The sequence below is a fragment of the Pungitius pungitius genome, chromosome 7 (assembly GCF_949316345.1).
Source record: "Pungitius pungitius chromosome 7, fPunPun2.1, whole genome shotgun sequence".
Lineage (NCBI taxonomy): Eukaryota > Metazoa > Chordata > Actinopteri > Perciformes > Gasterosteidae > Pungitius > Pungitius pungitius.
In genome coordinates this window covers 20,996,804-21,016,004 of record NC_084906.1, presented here as the reverse complement: position 1 = coordinate 21,016,004, position 19,201 = coordinate 20,996,804, and the positions used below count along the sequence as shown (strand labels likewise).

The 19,201-nt window shown below is 46.0% G+C and overlaps 1 protein-coding gene across 1 annotated transcript; it reads right to left on the bottom strand.

Annotated features, from left to right (window-relative positions):
* Positions 1 to 2,670: 2,670 nt before the first annotated feature.
* Positions 2,671 to 3,948, bottom strand: gsx2 (GS homeobox 2). The gene is made up of 2 exons (XM_037469782.2): positions 3,527 to 3,948; positions 2,671 to 3,382 (listed from the first exon to the last, which is right to left on the bottom strand). The coding sequence occupies exons 1-2, from the start codon at positions 3,942 to 3,944 to the stop codon at positions 3,033 to 3,035; spliced, it is 768 nt and encodes a 255-aa protein (XP_037325679.1). The 5' UTR covers positions 3,945 to 3,948; the 3' UTR covers positions 2,671 to 3,032.
* Positions 3,949 to 19,201: the final 15,253 nt, after the last annotated feature.

Below are 19,201 nucleotides of genomic sequence, written 5' to 3'. Positions count from 1 at the left end.
AATTCTGGATGTTGTCCTACAAAGACATCCATGAAACTCCCTGTAAGACTGTTCTCTAACAAAGTAAAACACCAGTTTTCGATCCAATGCATCATTTGCGTGTTTAAACACGTGTGAAACAAAAAGCATTCGTCTTCATGCAGGAATCAGCTGCTGGAGTTTCATCTTCTTTAAGCTTTTCCTCATATGAAGTTCTAGAAGAAGCCTCTTTCAGTCCTGATGTCTCCACATGTGTCCACCAGGGGGCTTTCTGGAAAACAGCGACCCGGGTCCAAATAAGTAGATTACACCTTCAAAGGGGCTTTATCCAACGGAAGTGGGACAATTCAGGCGCGCGTGAGATCCTTCCGGCTCGGGCGTCGTCGCTCGTGTCGTCACTGGTCCTGAAGTCCGTCCTGAGGCCTCCTGGTTCCGGATCAGGACTCGGGGAACGTGTGGAGCGCGACTGGTTCCGTCTCAACGGGTTTGGCCAAAAAGAAACGTTACATGTGTGTCCATCGGTCTCTGTTTGTCTGTCTCTGGTCCCGGAGCTGTCCGTAGTTCTGAATCTGTGTCTTCACCGTGTTCTCAAAGTTTTACTGACATCTCTTCATCTCTAAAGAAACAATAATACACACAATATATTTACAACTGTAATAATATGGTGTTCGTCCGAAGCCTCAAGGACCAGAGAGTGTTTAACAACCCTATTATTGATTATTACAAACATTGATTGACAGTGATTTGATTAATATTTTACTTTTGGACCAACTTCAACACATCAAACTCAAACTTTGTTCAGTGCAGAAATTAAAAGCAAAGCGGTCTGATCATATCAATAATAAATAAAAATGAGCTAAAGAATGGTTAGTAGTCAATAAATGTAGTATTACGATAACCCGACCATATTGTGTATTATTTTGAAACTGGAGATACAATATAAGAATATAAGAGCTTGTTTAGTTTCACATAAAATCCTTGCAGGTTAAATGTCGATGCTTCTTTTTACTTTATGAACAAACACGATCAATTAATCCACTACTTTAATATGTGTGTCCATTAAAACACGAATCACTGATGAAACCATCCGCTCATGTCCCGGCGGGTCAAACGGGCCTCGGTTGAGATCCACATCCCGCGAGTGTCTTCTTCCACACCGGCACTTCAGCTCCTTCTCTCTGCATGAGACAGCAGCTGCAGCCGGATGAAAAGCGCGCTTATTAATTCGCTTTTGTCATGCGTAATCGGCACGTTTTCAATGGTTGGCTCGAGGTCTCCGCCTCTAATGGCTCATCCTGCGCGCACTCTGCTTTTGGGGGTATTTTCTTCTGTTGTTGAACGGTTTGATGAATGTGATCAGAACGTTTGGGCACTCGGCGGATCGATGCACTCTGGTAAATGAAGAGGAGAAGAACAGGAGGAGGAAGGGAGAAGGAGGGAGAAGAGCAGCAGCAGCAGGAGGAGAGAAGAAGAAGAGGAAGAAGAGGAGGAGGAGAGAGTCGTGCGCTGTTTTGGTCTTTCACACCTGCAAGGGAACTCTAATTCGATTATATTCAATATATATTCATTAGGTGCCCCCCCCCCTCCCTCAGAATAATATATGATCACCAGAGGGGTTGTGAAAGGAGGGCATTTATCCCCCCCCACCCTGAATAGGTCCGCGTGGGACCCCAAAAACTTCACCTGCTTCCCCTCTCAATTAGGAATGTATCCCAAACTGACAGAAACGAGTTCAATTAGGCGTTCGCTAATTTCCCAGCAGCCCCTCCCACTTAATCCCCCCTCAGAGTCTTTTCCCATTCTAGCCCGTGCCCCCCCACTCCCTCCCCCCCCCCTCTTTTTTTTAATTCGGCTGTAAGTTGAAAGGTTCAAACAGGCCTAATGAAACAGTGACTAAATCGTCCTCTGTGGCGCGCAGGAACCCCGGCGCTGCCTCTCAAAGCGCTCTGTGCGCGCGGGCCGTCGGGGGTCCCAGGGCTAAATGCGGGTCCCAGGGCAGGACAATCTAACCTGTCAAAGCCCTTTGCCCACTTCTATATATCCCCGATCCGAGAGGCTTGTGTGTGTTTTTTTGTGTGTTTTTGCTCGAGCCACCGCGCCATAATCAACCGACGTGGGACCGAAAAACGCAATTAAAGTGGCTTTGACGGAGCAGACCCTTTCAAAGGGAACAGTAATGAGTGTTGGCCGCTCCTCGTGGGGGCGTCACCGGGAATCTTTTTGTGGGTCGATCTAAGGAGGCATTACAGCTACATTTGGAGCTGTGTTAAATAATGTTTCCAAATGAATAAAGCCATAATGACGCTTAATAATACTACTAATCCTAATAATAATATTAGCAGGTCATCGTGTAGAAAAGTGTCCTCATAACCCGAAGAACGCTTTACGCCAAAAAAAGATCTTCATCTTATATTTGCATCATTTTGCAAGGGGTTTCAGATATTTATGTTTCCATTAGTGTTTTCGGACCTGCTTCATGCATCATGATACATTTATCATTACAATAATAATACTGATTCTTACTATTGGTTATTTACATACATTTTAAAATGCATGAATGGTATTTATTTCTGTGCCTAATTTGAATGAGTTAAATCAACACTTCAATAGATTTTTCAATTACTTAATGATTAAAATAATCTCTTTGGTTTTCGATACTTTCAAATTAATACACTGAACTTATTAGGTCAACTCGTCGTGTTTATTACAATAAATACACATTTTACATAGTTTACAAATGCTTGGTGCTGTGCTATGTCTATAAGGGCAACACTTAGTGGGGTTTGACTCGGGTTAGACCCGGGTTTGTAGGTGAGAACCCGTAAAGGGGTCAAAACACGTCACCGTTACAGCACACATTGGGTCATACTTCACCACAGCGTTAAAACACGTATTCACATTTTATTCCTTTTTTAAATTCAGAAGCAGGATAAACATGAAACGAACATTTGGAACAATTCATATCTCATGCAGGTTCTTCTTTTCTTCTTGTTCTTCTTCTTTTGGCCCGATGGCCATGAAAGTGCCGGGCAGCAGCGGGGGTCTGGCCGCGCTCAGATGGGGGACACCTCCTCCTCCTTCTCCTCCGACGCAGAGGCCGGGGACAGAGACTCCTCGTCCTCCGACCTCGAGTAGTCCGTCATGCTGCTCGTGCACTTGCAGCCGCCGCTGTGCGCGGTCCTCTGGGTGGCTTTGCCCTCCTTCTTGTGCTTCACCCTGCGGTTCTGAAACCAGATCTTCACCTGCTTCTCCGAGAGGCTCAAGTACGTGGCGATTTCGATTCTCCTGAGTCTGGAGAGATACATGTTCGTGGAAAACTCCCTCTCAAGTTCTAGGAGTTGCGTGCTGGTGAACGCCGTGCGCATTCTTTTGCCATTCTGTATGTGGCTGTTGTCGGAGGCACCTGTTGGAGGAAGAGACACGTTTAGCTTTATTTCATTACAAATTAGCAAATGGCACAACACTTGGCGCGTAAATCCTCGTGCGTAAAAGCCCAGCGTTTCGTTTGAAAGCAGCTGAAAGTGTAGCTATCGAACAGGTGGCTCACCGATAGAGAGGCAGTGGTATCTCCTCGGGTCTGTGACGCCGAACGTGGGCGTGCAGACAGGTGTGTGTCCCGGGTGCGCGAGCGCAGCGGACTGCTGATGCGCGATCCTGTGACAGTACTGCGCCTCCGGGCCCGCAAACTGGCTCTTCAGCAGGGGGATGCCGCCGCGGGAGGAGTGGAGGTGGGACGTGACGCACAGCGGGCACACGCAGAAGGTGCCCGTCTTCCGGGACGGGCACACCGGAGCGGTGACCGTCATGACGCTGGGAGAGTGCATGCTGATGGGGATGAGGAAGTCCTGTCCCGGATGCTCCGCCGGTCGAACCGCGTCCTTGATTATTAAAGAATCGACATAAAAAGACCTGGACATGTTTGCGCCGCTGGTAAGTGATCTCTCAAGATGATGGCCGTTTCTCATCTGAACCCCCTCGGGATCTCCAAAGGTGCTTATGTTTGATGGTTCAACAAAAGGGACCCAGAAGAGGGTTGGCCCTGCAGCGTCACCCACGTGCGCACCCGGCTCCGGAGGGTTTACGCTGTCAGCGACCCGAACCACGTGACGTCTCCCTGGGCCTCCAATCACAACTTCCACTTTTTCTTTTTCTTTTTTTAATCCCCGATTTTCAGAAAGTGTTGTGCATTAGGATAATATAACCAGACAGATTCCAAATATCTGCGGATGTTCTCATGAACTGTTCGGAGTTTATTCAGCGGAAACAACAACTTTATGAAACAATGTCACCAACAATTAAGCTTTAAACACGAGTTGCACACACATTTGTTCGTGAGGTTTAACTCATTGTGTAATGCCGATCTCGAAAGACTTCTATCATGTGGGAACATAACTTCAATATTTATCTTTGCAATAATCATCTCTCTTAATTCTGTCTGCTGATCAATAAAAATGTGTTTATTTTTAGTGTGACTTAAGCCCAGAGCAAATTCTAAATGATTTCCACTAATTGAGATTTAAGGAACTGTGCACGCGTCCGCACACGCACTAATTGCCCGGTTGGTCCAGGTCTCGCTCGTGGCAATTAAAGAATTATGAGCCGCCGGTCATTCGATCCCGATCAGGATTCAATTAGAAAGTGTTTATAATGGCCGCTCTGTGCGCAGGATAAACAGGCAGCTATTCCAGAAATGCGCTAATCCCTCATCTTGTGACGCTAATTAGCGACTTTGACCCCCCCCCCACACTCCCCCCCCTCCTCTGGCGGGTCACCGGTAGGTTTAGCTTTCATCTCTCCGCGCAACGCCTCGGACCCTCAGACGGAGACGCGCCGTTTCGCTCCTCCGACCCGAGCGCAGCGGCCCTGATGCTGCGCCTCCTCATTATGGACCCGAACCGGAGCGCGTGCTGGAGCGTGCGTTTAAACCTTCTGGAAGAATTACAAAGTCTTTAAAATCCAACCAGCGTAATGGTGGAAAAGAAACAAACGCGTCTGTCACACGGACAGTAATTGCTCTAATAAAGGGAACGCAGTGAGGAAGACGCAGAGTTGTTATGGTGCAGATAACAAGAGAGTGGGGGGGGGGGGGGGGGAGGAGGAGGGGGGGGGGAGAACCAAGTGGAATGATGCGTGGCGCGCGCCCTCAACACACCATGCGAGCTCTAATGTTATTTTTTTTTCATAATTCTGCACGGTAAAATTTCATTGTCTATCAAGTAATCCCACAAATGAGCGGCGTTATGAGGCTATAATGAGGCCTAATTGGCGGGACTGGAGGAGCCACGTGGAAGGGTTTAGGCCGCGCTAAGCCGCCGGGTACTGAGCACAGGCTGTTACCTCGCCATTACGTTCCGAACTCAAGGAGAACATTAGACCATTTAAGGGAAAAGAAATCCTTTGATTCCCTTTATTCTGCTCGGGGTGACAGGGCTGCAGTATTTTTTTTTGGGGGGGGGGGGGGGGGGGGTTAAGAAGCCTGAGCAACAAATGGAGCCGGTGGTATATCACTCACTGTTTTAAAGGTTATTATAAGAAATTAAAAAAAGGGAGAATTTGAAAAATGTGTAAAGCTCTCAGGGCCTTTCTCTCGCCTCCTCTTTCTCTCCAACGTCCTTTTTACTTTTAGTGCAGCGGTTCCCCTCCACTGTTCACCCCCTTTTCAAATCATGTTGAGGGGCAATTAATCACCGGCCTTTTCAATAACAGGAAAATTAGATTTAAATGACTGCATTTAAGGAGAAGAAGGAGGAAAAAAGGTTAATTCTCTGCAGTCATCTTAAGTGTTTTCTCCTCAGTGGAAAAAAACATTTCTAGTGTGTGTGTGTGTGTGTGTGTCAGGCTCCTCCCAGTAGTAAAAAAAAAAAAAACACACAAACTTGTAAAAGTGCACCCTGAAGCTGCCCCCCCCTCCCTCTCATTCACGTCGCATCACATGCCATATTAAAGCGTGAAGAAGTCCATTAATGTTTTGTTGAACAAGCGTCATTAACTTGTTTCGACGCCTTTTTACAAACCTGCCATTGTGGCCCCGGGCCGGTCTGCGGCCCATCTTTGGCCAATACAGTGGATGATTTGCCCCTTTATCGGTTACCAGGCAACAGATCCTGAATACCACCACTCCAAAGGGAAACACTCTGGTCCTCCGTATAGATCTCAATGGCGATGAAGGGGGGAAATGAACAATGATCCCGCGGACAACATAATGCCGCGCAATGACTTTTCATTAACAATTATCTGCTTGGTGTGAATAGCAGCTGCAATGGCCGCCGTCCATCTCGCGGGCGGCTGAATGGCGTCCCTGCAGCAGGAGTTTTAGGGGGCTCCGCTGAATCTAATTTATATCTCGGTGAATAATTGGGTTTCTATGCAAAAATGAGTTGGAAATAATTACGGTTTAAAGCGGCGTGACTACCCGGCGAGAGAAACAAAGGAGAAGCAGTTCCTTTTAACGGCGGGAGGCTCTGGGGGGGGGGGGGGGGACGCACCGCCTCTTCCGCTTGGCCGCCAAGGGGCGTCATTCTAAGAAAAAGTTAGAATTTTGCACGGGTTAGGGTTAAAGTTGCATCTGTTGTAGAACTGATATTATAAAGACCACAAAGTGTAGATGACAGGGGCCGATGTGCCATTTATTGGTCCAAGAGGCTTTTATATCTGGTTCTTCAGCCTGAAGCTCCCTCATCGGTTCCGCTCAGAGCTGCAGGACCGGATCAGGAAACCGGGGTGCGTCCCGAACCCCTAACTCCCCCCCCATAGAACAGTAAAGTGACAGCTTCAGTGTGAGAGGAGGCTGCTGAACAAAGCCGAGCGGGACCCTCGGCCCGCGGAGGCGTCCCGAGCCGGGCTCCCCTCTAATTGGGGAGACGCTCCTCCAGCCTCTCTGAGCTGCTCGGACCAGACACTCCAGACTGAAGTGTGAGTTCCCCCCCCCCGCTCCCCAACCACCCCCCGCCCCCCCTCCACGGCCCTAAAAACCCCTCCCTGCGTCTGGATGTCCACACTTGTGTGTGTGTGTGTGCGTCTGCACAATTAAACCAGCCCGGGAAACGAGATAAACGGTGCACAGTTACGTTCCCAGAGAAACGCCTTCGTTAGCCGTCCGTCTTTCTGCCCCCCCCCCCTACCAAACCCCCCCCCTAACCCCTCCCTGCCCCCGGCTGGCTTCCAAGAGACTGAGCAAAGGCCATTACCGAGGCGGTGCTTATTTCAATCTTCTCTTGCTCGAGTTGTCAAATTATTCCTGATGTTGTGTCCCGTTGCTTCTCGGGAGGCGTCTTCAGTGTGGACTCGTTATCGGCTCCTCGCTGGTCTCTGAGGAGACCAACAGGCGCTTTGGTCCTCGGTAACGATCGCCTTCTCACCCCAACGAGGCCTTTGGGCTCTCTGGGAATGTTCTCCACGCATTCTGTTCGTCAGTCAGTTGTTGAGAGTCGTGTGGAGCGATGGAGAACAGAAGAACAGGTGAGAGGAGAAGAGGAACATCTCCGCCCTGCTCGCAAAACCACAAATAAAAAAACAGCCGTGGTTATGGATGGAGACCAATCACCCCCCCCCCCTCCCCCCTCCCCAACCAGAGAGACCCTGACTTGCCCCCTGGAACCCAAATGAGGAAATGTTCCAAAGAAGTGAGTGACGGTAGTTTCTCCACGGCCTCCCCCTCCATCTAAAGGAGGTGATATTGTAGCCCTTTCCTCCCAACCCCCCCGCCCCCCCCCCCTTTAAAAGGGTGGGATCCCGGTGATTGAGCTTGTGTGCTGGAGCAGAAGCGGGCTGGAATGTGTGTCCGGGACGCGTCTTTTGTCGCCGCCCGGCGCCATGAATGGAGCTCCGTCCGCTCTCCATCGGGGTGAGAAGAAGAAAAATCCAACCCCAAAATGCTTCAGCCGCACCTTCGTACCTGTCAATCACTCTGCTTCGCGGCGGGGGGGACATTTGCTGGCGTGTAGCCGCTGAGGGACTTCCACAGGGACCTCATCTGTACACCAACAGCCCTCTTCTCTCCTCAGATTTTGTATTGATTTGGGAAAAACGCGAGCAGAGTCATTATCTCGATTTCCCTCGCGGCCCGTTAGCGCCTCGCGGGCGGCTTGTCGCTGTGGACCTCCTCCCCGGGTTCCCGAGGTCAAACGGGGGCTTTCAAATGGGAAAGCTTTCACGTTCCTGGAATTGAGATGACGGCCGCATTTCTCCATCTATTATGGTGATGGTGATGGTGGTGGTGGTGCGATTTACTGGAGGATGGAGGCGGCTCATTTGGACGATGAAGGGAGCGTCGATCTGGTTTCTCTTCGGTCTTCACAGCCGTTGGTTGGTGTTCATTCAACCGGCGTCTGTGGAAGCCTCCTGGAATTCTACATGAGCGTCTTCCTCCATGGGTCCTTTTCACGAGGGTCATCACATCAATGCGCCTTAATCGGAGCTTCACAGTCATCTGCCGTCGTTTCTGGCTTCCTGATTGGTCAACTTTCACAACCAGAAGCAAGACTTTTATTCTGCTGTCAGTGTTGCTTCAAGTGTTGGAGGGACTTCAGTTAAATGTTCCGACCCCAAATCCTATAAACCCTTAAAAATGATGCATGAACTAAACAGAGCTGTCTGCTTCTTAACAAAAAAGAAAAGTCCTGTGAGTTGGCTCCTACTTTTATTCATTTAGTTTGTTGCCCCCCCCCAGCGGTCGGCGTCCATCGCGTGCATCACAGGGCTTCAGAGGAAGTCCTGAAGACGCTCTTAAGCCTGGTTACACAACGCGCGACTTGTTGTGCAGCCCTCGGGGGGGTCGGGGGGGGGGGGAGTTTGCATCCTGCAGCAGCACCGAGCCTCAGGAACACAAACCTCGGCTCTGGTTGTCAGCTGCTAAAAATTCAGTAAAAACCATCAAAAATACCAGTGGATCCGTTTCATGTCTCTTGTTCTTTCTGAACCTGAATGTGCACCGAGACAAACAACTGTAAAATGTAACTGTAACTGAAAATGCATGTTTTCATGTTGTTGAAGACAAAATAAAAGTGAGTTAAAAAAATAAAAAAAAAATAACAGTGAGGTTTTGAAGTGGAGGGTAAAGAAATGACTAATAACTTGATTTGCTGAATCACACGCTTTTGATATTCTATGTTTAAATATTAATGATGGTACATTCGTTGGAAATAAATCATTACACCATTAAAGAACACGTTATGTAATTTAGACACTACCAGAATTTCTCCTTTAAAGCAAGAAAAATCCAATCGTTTAGAATTAAACAAATTAATAATTATCCCAAACCATTAAGATCTGACTGATTTTTATTATTATGAGATTATTGTAAAAAGTGTGAACTAATTTAAAAATGAATGATCTTTTATAGCATTTATGTATTTCATATTTCTAAATGGCACACACTGCTGCTAGAAATTAAAACTCATCTTAAATTAAAATTATATTTTAGGACAAGAAGGTATATTTACTCCAGTTCTGCTAAAGTACAACTTTAAGGTAATTTTACATCACATTCTTTCATTTTATCTTCATACTACTCTACATTTCATTTAAAACATAAGATAAATCCCTAATATCTGATTAAAATCAATGTATTTACGTTTATGTAATTTATATTCATTTTATGTTTTCTATTTTTTTTCAACATAGATTTATTTTATTTTTCTAATCCTTTTTTAAATTGAACAATTCCTCTAAATACTTGTGTATATATATATACATATTTGATCTTTGTAAAGGCGCTCTCTGGACTGCACAGCCTCGCATGAGAGTTCAACAAAAAATAACCGATCGTGTTTTTTCAAAATGAGTTTTGGTTCATGACCTCAGCGCCCTGCACAGCGGCATCAACACACAGGTGCTGCTATGGAGGAGCCAGAAGAAATAAGTTTGTTTTTGTGGAATAATCCTTCCAACAGAAGAACAAACAGAGCTTTGTGCTCATCGGTCGCTCTGAAAGACAAAGGCCTTTAAGTGTTTTGCTCTCGGGGGGCAGCTCCTGTCTGCACCGTCCCGCTCTGCGAGTGTTTGGAGGCTGTCTGAGCTTTGTGTTGTTGGGACTCTGGAGGGGGGGGGGCTCCCCTAAGATTTGTATGCAGGCTACATCGCAGGGCCGACCCCCCCGGTGCACTCTCTGTCCTCTCACCTGCCTGCTGCAGTAAATCATAGAGCCATCAAGTGATGCGTGTTCATGGAGCTGCACGTGCACGACTCGGCTGCACCTGCCGGTCCACATGCACGTTCTGCAGAATCAGCTCGTTGCCTCTTAACGGCTTCTGCGTTTCAAACGTCCTTTATTTTGAAAAGGAGACAACAAGATAGTGACATCCACGCGATGCACTACGTAACGGAACAAAAAGCAAAGACAAAACAGGATCATGTCCAAGATTCATTAACAAAGAAAGAGACAGAAAATAAATGAGAAAATATTACAATTAAGTTATGATGAAATAGGGTTAAGCTTATCCCTATAAAACCCTATACAATAAACATATAAATATATAATATATTGATCACTTTTGATACTGAAAATTATTCCAGCAAATTTTTAAAAACTTTGTCCTTTTCGCCCCCCCTCGCTGAATGCAGGCCTGGGGGAGGGGAGGGGGGTAGTTGTTCTTGTTTTTTTTAGGAGATCTGCCCTCACGGTGCTCGTCTCTGGGACAGAAGCCAGGACCGGCCCGGAGGTGGAGTTCTGCAGATGCCGGTCCCCCGACTAAGAGCCGCGAGGCCCCCGGGCACCCCCAACCTCCCCGACCCCCCCCCCCCCCCCCCCCCCTCAGAGCCGGAGTATCCATTCAGAGTCAATGAGCCGGGTCAAAGCCGGCACGTCGGGCTGCAGCTCGGCCGAGCACCGGGCCGGTCCAAGAGGTCAGCCGTATTCACACGGCGCTGTCATGCAAATGAACCCACCCACGCTTAAACAACTCTTGGAATTTTTATGCCCCCCCCCACCCCCCTCCTTCAATTCCCCATCTTTTTTTGCTGCTTTCCTTTCTCTCCCTCTCCAAATCTCTCTCCCTCTTTTATTCACAGAGTCATTGACAAGACATTCAAAGCTTTTTCAAATTGGCCAGCCTCATTGTGCCTGCTCTAAAGTAGGGGGGGGGTGCTCGGGGGGAGAGAGCGAGTGTGCAAAGAGGAGTGGGCCTAAATATACTCCGGTCTGAAAGTAGTTAGATCATGTTCTTTTCATGGTCCGATTAGAATCAAATCGATCCCCCCCCCTCCCTGACACTTAGGGGTCTGAAGAGGAGCAGCCGGACAAAGATTCCTCGGTGGAGATCGGATGAATGACTCCAACCTGCTGAATGCTGAATAATAAACACAATCTTAAAAAGCACACAGTGAGAGAGGGAGAGACTGAAGACCCGTCACGACGTACCGCTGGTTCCTCATCTATGCATCCGAACCCAGACTGAAGACCCGTTCACGACGTACCGCTGGTTCCTCATCTATGCATCCGAACCCAGACTGAAGACCCGTTCACGACGTACCGCTGGTTCCTCATCTATGCATCCGAACCCAGGCTGAGGACCTGTCACGACGTACCGCTGGCTCCTCATCTACGTATCCGAACCCAGACTGAGGACCCGTCACAACGATAACGCTGGTTCCTCATCTACGTATCCGAACCCAGACTGAGGACCTGTCACAACGTACCGATGGTTCCTCATCTACGCATCCGAACCCAGACTGAGGACCTGTCACAACGTACCGATGGTTCCTCATCTATGCATCCGAACTCAGACTGAGGACCTGTCACAACGTACCGATGGTTCCTCATCTACGTATCTGAACCCAGACTGAGGACCTGTCACAACGTACCGATGGTTCCTCATCTACGTATCTGAACCCAGGCTGAGGACCTGTCACAACGTACCGATGGTTCCTCATCTACGCATCCGAACCCAGACTGAGGACCTGTCACAACGTACCGATGGTTCCTCATCTACGCATCCGAACCCAGACTGAGGACCTGTCACAACGTACCGATGGTTCCTCATCTATGCATCCGAACCCAGACTGAGGACCTGTCACAACGTACCGATGGTTCCTCATCTATGCATCCGAACCCAGACTGAGGACCTGTCACAACGTACCGATGGTTCCTCATCTACGTATCTGAACCCAGACTGAGGACCTGTCACAACGTACCGATGGTTCCTCATCTACGTATCTGAACCCAGGCTGAGGACCTGTCACAACGTACCGATGGTTCCTCATCTACGCATCCGAACCCAGACTGAGGACCTGTCACAACGTACCGATGGTTCCTCATCTACGCATCCGAACCCAGACTGAGGACCTGTCACAACGTACCGATGGTTCCTCATCTATGCATCCGAACCCAGACTGAGGACCTGTCACAACGTACCGATGGTTCCTCATCTATGCATCCGAACCCAGACTGAGGACCTGTCACAACGTACCGATGGTTCCTCATCTACGTATCTGAACCCAGGCTGAGGACCTGTCACAACGTACCGCTCGTTCCTCATCTACGTATCCGAACCCAGACTGAGGACCTGTCACAACGTACCGCTGGTTCCTCATCTACGTATCCGACTGAGGACCCACCACAACATACGGCTGGTTCCTCATCTATGGTTCAGAAACCAGGCTGAGGACCAGTTAGAACGTACCGCTGGTTCATAATCGCATCACAATACAGAAGAAGTAAAACGCAGTGACTATCGAGCGGAGTTCACACTGCGTTATGGTTGCATACTTTGAAAGTGTTGATGCAGGAGTGTTAATCTTTGTCTAATAAATTACATATCACAACCTGAACCAAAAACCAACCAAAACTAAAATACTTATTCTTGTTATTGCATAATTGTCGATCAAAGATTTACTGAAAAGCTTACCTCAAAAAACAGATCTAAACCAAAGCTGTTGAAGTTTGACGTTAAAGCTCTGCGGCCCTTTGATGACATCAACTAATAACTAGAAACCCTCCAATCGAGCTGCAGACCTTTAGCAGCTCATTTTCCGTGATATTCAGAGTAAATTACGAAGAAAAAATATTTGAGCATGAAGCCAAACGGTTTATAAACAAAGTTATATTCTAATCCCAAAATTACCAAATATTATTAATAATTTAGGAGAAATGTGTCAAGGAATGGGCACCAGATATTTATACTATTTGTTTCCATCACTTCTGCTTTCCCACTGAAATATGTAATAAGTAAATGTCTCTCAGGGCCTTTTCGTATTACCATCATAATAATAGTGGCTATGACGTCACCCATTGGTTTGTGGACTGATGTTCTGAAGCTTCATTGAGCAAAGTGGACTTTTAGGACTTTTTTAGGACGTCTCTGGTGAAGACCTGTCAATTAGTGCTTAGCCCCCCCCCCCTAAAGCATCCATTCCTTTATGGTCTGTTTGACTCTACATGGACCACAAATCACTAAATGAACATCATGCTACATTGAAGAAGACTTGAAACTAGAGACAGACCATAAACTCACACTGTAACAAATTTCCCTGTTAATTTACAGTAATCTACTGGCAGCAACATTTCCTGTATTCTACTGTATTTCTACAGCATGCCTACTGTAAATTACAACAACATAATACTGTAAAAATAGACACAGTACAGTGCTGTATAGAAACAGCATTATACTGTTTTTTTACTGTTCCTACCGTCATGCCCATGAACCTTTAACGTATTCAACAAAAAAAACGTATAACTGTTCAATACAATCGGAACACTGAACATATTCTCAACAATCTACAACCAAGACAAAGTCTGGAACTACATTTTTAGGGAACTAAAATTTTTAAAAGGTGTTACCTAGGGAGAAGGAGAGGACACTGCATCCTGGTGTTCTTGTTTCCAATGTGGAAATATGGTTCAGAGTCAAACTTTCACGCCCTAAATATAATTACGAATCGATGATGTCTGTTGGCGCACATTTAAGTTGTTTTGTACTCGTGGTTTCCGGCGTGCTGTTTGTGTCTTAAACTAAAAATAACTTACTTTCAAACTTCTTAACTTAACGTCGGATATGTCAATCCATTTATTTATATAACGAAAAGAAAAACAAACAATTCGGTTCACAATCCGCCGTGCCTCACGGTCAAAAGTTATCTGCCTCGCTGTGCGCCACACCTGCACTAATTAGCCCTGGTGTTAAATAGGCTGGTGGCAAAAACAGCGCCATCCCATTGCAGTATTCAGAATGGCTCCAACACAACCGGCCCCTAATTGTTCATGACACTTCAAGACATGACAATTATAAACAATTCATGTATGGAGACATTCATACAACGAAACGTACGTTTGCAAACAAAAATAATAAACAAACAAACAAATTGACCCTCTTTTGGTGCGTTTGTTTTACTTTTACATTGACTGCTCTACCAATAGTCCTAATTTTGTCACTGGCCTTTCAATTACATTTGTTTTGGTTTTGATTTGCACAGATCTAACTATGCCTGATTTGTCTGGAAAGGCTTTAATAATCCTTCCAATCATCCAAGAATTTCGTGGTGCTGTAGCATCTGCAATCAAAACAATATCTCCTTCCAAAAGATTACGTTGTGTTTTGTTCCACTTTTGTCTTTCCTGTAGCGTTGCAAGATACTCTTTCGTCCACCTTTTCCAGAACAAATCTGAAAGATATTGAGCCTGTTTCCATCTTCGTCTTACGTACTGGTCCTTTTGATCAAACAGACCTGGAGGCAAAACTGGTTTTCTTTTCAAAGTAAGAAGATGATTAGGTGTTAGTGGCTCTAAATCATTAGGATCCTCTGAAACTCTCGTAATTGGTCGGTCATTCAAGATTGCTTCGGCTTCGCATAAGACTGTGACTAACGTTTCATCAGTTAGAGTCTGTAGATGTAAAACAGATACCAAGACCTTCCTGACCAGTCTGATCATGCTTTCCCAAGCACCGCCATGATGGGAAGCTGCAGGTGGGTTGAACGTCCACTTGATATTGTCATGAATTAAAGCCTTCTCAATTGATCTGTGGTTTAATTCTGCAATTGCTCTTTTTAGTTCCTTTTCTGCACCGGTGAAATTTGTGCCATTGTCTGAGCGAAAGTGTGCCACGGGTCCTCTCCGGCATATGAATCGACGAATAGCACTGATGCAGGAGTCTGTGTCTAACGAGTGTGCCACTTCTAAATGAATTGCCCTGCTGGCCATGCATGTAAAGATAACCCCATAACGTTTCACATAAGAACGTCCTTGTTTTACTTCAATAGGCCCAAAATAGTCCACTCCCACATTAGTAAATGGAGGCAAGTCTGGAGTAATCCTCTCGTTGGGGAGATCCGACATTTTTTGGTCACACAATTTTCCTTGGTGACGTCTGCAAAAAGGACAACTTGACAAGATTTTCCTTGCCGCTGCATTGGCATGAGTTACCCAGAACCTTTCTCTCAATTTGGAAAGGATGTAATTTCTCCCACCGTGTCTTGTCTGTTCATGAATATGTTTAAGAATTAACATGGAGATGTGCTGATCTTTACACAGGATGACTGGATGTTTGCTCTCTTCGGGCATTGCAGTCCTGGACAATCTTCCACCAACTCTTACCAGTCCTTCCTCTAAGACAGGATTCAGCTTGTAGATAGGGCTACACCCTTTAACAGGTTTTCCTGTCTTTAGTGCACAAATCTCAGTGTCAAATCTTTCCCTCTGACAGAACTGAAGGATAGCATTTTCTGCTGCTAATAGATCCTCCGTTGATACACCTTCTCGTTTCAATGACTTTCTGGCTTCCAACATTTTTCTGTCAACATCAAGATTAGCCATTCCATCTTTCACCAGTTGCTTCCTTCTTTGACTCAACTCCAATAGAGTCCCTTTGACCAACAGCAACCATGCAACTGCGACTTTCAACCTTTTCCAGTCAGAGAAATAGGTGATGAGTTGGCTGGTTGCATTATCCTCTTGAATGGTTATTGCGTTTGTGGAGATTTCCACTTTGACCTCTGGATCCTCCTCCTCCAATGTGGACTCCACTTCGTACTGTAACCATGTTTCTCTTGCTCTCCACAGGAATTCCGGACCCGATAGCCATGTTTTGCTGTTCAAAAGCTTATGGACTGTCAGTCCTCTAGATGCGTCATCTGCAGGATTTTGTTTTGTGTGAACATAGCGCCACTGCGCTGGCTCTGAAGATTCCCTAATGATGGCTACTCTGTTGGCCACAAATGTTCGAAACCTTTTGTTTTCATTGCTGATGTACTTTAAGACTGTAGTACTATCAGTCCAGAAACAGGATTCTGACAAAGAAAGCTGTAACTCTGATTTTACCATCCTGTCCACTCGAACAGCCAAAACGGCAGCAGTGAGTTCCAAACGAGGAATGGTTACGGGTTTAAGAGGTGTTACTCTGGACTTTCCAAGAAGAAAGGAAATATGAACATGACCTGCTTTGTTCTGCAACCTTAGGTAAGTTACCGTACCATATCCCCTTTCGCTGGCATCGGCAAAGTGATGCAACTGGGCGTGGACTGGTGTTCCAAAGTCATGTGGTTTCAAGCACCTACTCACTCGGAACTCTGAGATCTCTTTCAGGTCAGTTAACCACTTTATCCACTGCTGTTTTAAGATTTGTGGAACTTCTTCATCCCAGCCATAGTTCCTTTTGCACAACTCTTGTAATATGTGCTTGGCTGGAAGAAGGACTGGCGCAACGTACCCTAAGGGATCGTACACTGCACTAGTGACTGATAAGATCCCTCGCCGTGTTTGCATCCGTTCCTTGCAGTTTACATGGAAGTTAAACTTGTCATTTTCCAGACACCAATGTAGCCCCAGTGCTCTTTCCACCGGAAGTTCGTCTATGTCCAAATTTAGTTCACTCACACTTTGAGAATGTTCTTTCTCAGGAATTGTTTCAAGGACTTTGCGACTGCTACTTATCCACTGTGTAAGATGAAACCCTCCTTTCTGGCAAAGTTCAGTCAGGTCCTGGACAATCTGTACTGCTTTCTGCGCAGACGGTGAGCTTTTCAGACAATCGTCCACATAGAAATTTTTATATACCGTGTCAATCACTTCATCCGAAAATCCATTCCGACTGTCGTCTGCTGTCTTCCTTAGAGCATAACATGCACAACTAGGCGACGACACTGCTCCAAAGAGATGTACAGTCATTCTATATTCTTCAACTTGCTTGTGCAGATCTCCATTAGGCCACCACAGGAACCTTAGAAAGTCTTTGTCTTCATCGGCCACTCTAACTTGATAGAACATAGACTTCACATCAGACATAAAAGCAACTGGTTCTTGTCTGAATCGTAGAAACACTCCTATTAAGGAACTTGTAAGGTTCGGACCCTGCAGAAGTTGTTCGTTCAAAGAAGTTCCTTTAAACTTAGCTCCACAGTCGAAGACAACTCGCAACTTGCCCTTCCTTGGGTGATATACGCCATGATGAGGTATATAGAACAGGTTATCTTCTCCACAACGCAACTCATCCTGTGGTACCATTTCTGCATAGCCACTGCTGATGACATTTTCAAGAAAGCTTGTGTATTCTTGGTGGAATTTCTCATTTCTTTCCATTTTCCTTCTTAGTCCAATGAGGCGCTGTTGAGCAATACAACGGTTGTTTGGCAGAGTTACCTCTTGGGCTTTAAATGGCAGCTTTAAACTGTAATGTCCGTCCTTTAACTTTACAGATTGATCCATTATTTTAATGAATCTTGCCTCTTGCCTTGACATTTCTTCATTGTCGTCGGCGATTTTCTCATTGAAGTCACTTTGGTACTGCTTCTCCAATAACAGCTGAAGTGATTCTACAGATAATCTGTTTACAGAAACAGAAGGATAGCCAATGCCGTTCCTATTGTCTTTAGAATCCTTTCCTAAGCCATTGATCACCCACCCTAATAGGGTTTTAACAGCAAAAGGACCCTCACCTTGGCTATTCACAATTTCCCATGGTTCTAGCAACTTTGAAGCATTAGTACCTATTAATAACTCCACGGTAGCATCAATTTCAGGGATTTCAATGTGATCAAGGTAAGGCCACTGTGATATGTCCTCTGGTTTCATGATGTTTGCTGTGTCAACTGGCATCTTTTTCTGTGTGTAAACATTTGGAAGACTGTAGTACCTTGTTCCATTAAGGCTAGCTACTTCAAGTCCATTCACAATGTATGTTGACACTGATGTCTTTGGGCTCATCGTTAACAAACCTATTTTGGACTTTGTTCCAGTAAGATTAAGTCTACGCATAAGAGCTTCAGAGCAGAATGTGGATGTCGAGCCATTGTCCAGAAAAGCATAAGTCTGAATGACCTTGTTGCCCTTTTGTGCTTTTACCTGAACTGGCAGGATGGAGAGCATTCCACTACCACCGGCCCCGGTCTGGCTCCCAAATGTCTGAGCTGACACAAGCGTATGGTTTACAGCTGGTTTAGGTTCCTTGGGATAGATGCCACTGCTGTTCATCGATTTGTCCACTTGTTTGACGTGAATGTGTAAAGCTGTTGGATGGCTCTGTTTGCATTTTGCACAGGTTTTCCGCTTATCGCAATTTTTGCTCAAATGCCCAATGTTGAGACACCCAAAACATACTCCTTTTTCCTTTAAGAAGTTGATCTTTTCACGATGTTTATTTTTTGCAAGTCGTTGACATTCATCCAGACTGTGATCTTGCAAACAGAATAAACAATTGATGCCGATGTTGCTCTCCCTGAGTTTACCTTCCTGTGTGTCCCTGCGTTGCACGTTGCTAACAGCACAGACGTTTGTAGCAAAGTTACCTTGCTTCGACCTAGACTTGGCTGTATACACATCCCTTTTAACCTGCCTCTCTCTTTCAGTAGTTTGAATATCACCAAAAATAGGATCAGACAAGATTTTTACTTCATATTCCACAAAGTGTACAACGTCTTTAAAGTTAGGTTTGCGGAGTTGTCGCTCCCGAATACCGCAAGCAGAACTTCTAAATTTTTCCCTTAATTTAAAAGGAAGTTTTGAAACAATAATTTTGAGGTTAGCCGGCAAGTCCAGCTCTTTCATGTCCTCCAAATCTGACATTGCATTATAGCATCCACGTAGAAATAATGCATAGTCCTGTAGAAACAAAACACCTTCAGGCTTCACCACAGGCCAGTTGAGAACCTTTTCCATATATGCTGCTGTAATCTTTGTTTCATTGCCGAAGTGTTCCCGTAGGAGAGCTTTAGCTGTTTCAAAACCTCTCTCCGCACTCATATGTAAACAGCTTTGCACAAGGTCGTGAGGACGCCCCCTGGTGTACCTTTCCAAAAA

Bases quoted from the DNA above. Each gene is read 5' to 3' on its own strand.
- gsx2 (XM_037469782.2), bottom strand. From the start codon at position 3,944: ATGAGAAACGGCCATCATCTTGAGAGATCACTTACCAGCGGCGCAAAC. The intron at 3,383-3,526 runs GTGAGCCACCTG...TTCCTCCAACAG, and splicing joins ATACCACTGCCTCTCTATCG to GTGCCTCCGACAACAGCCAC.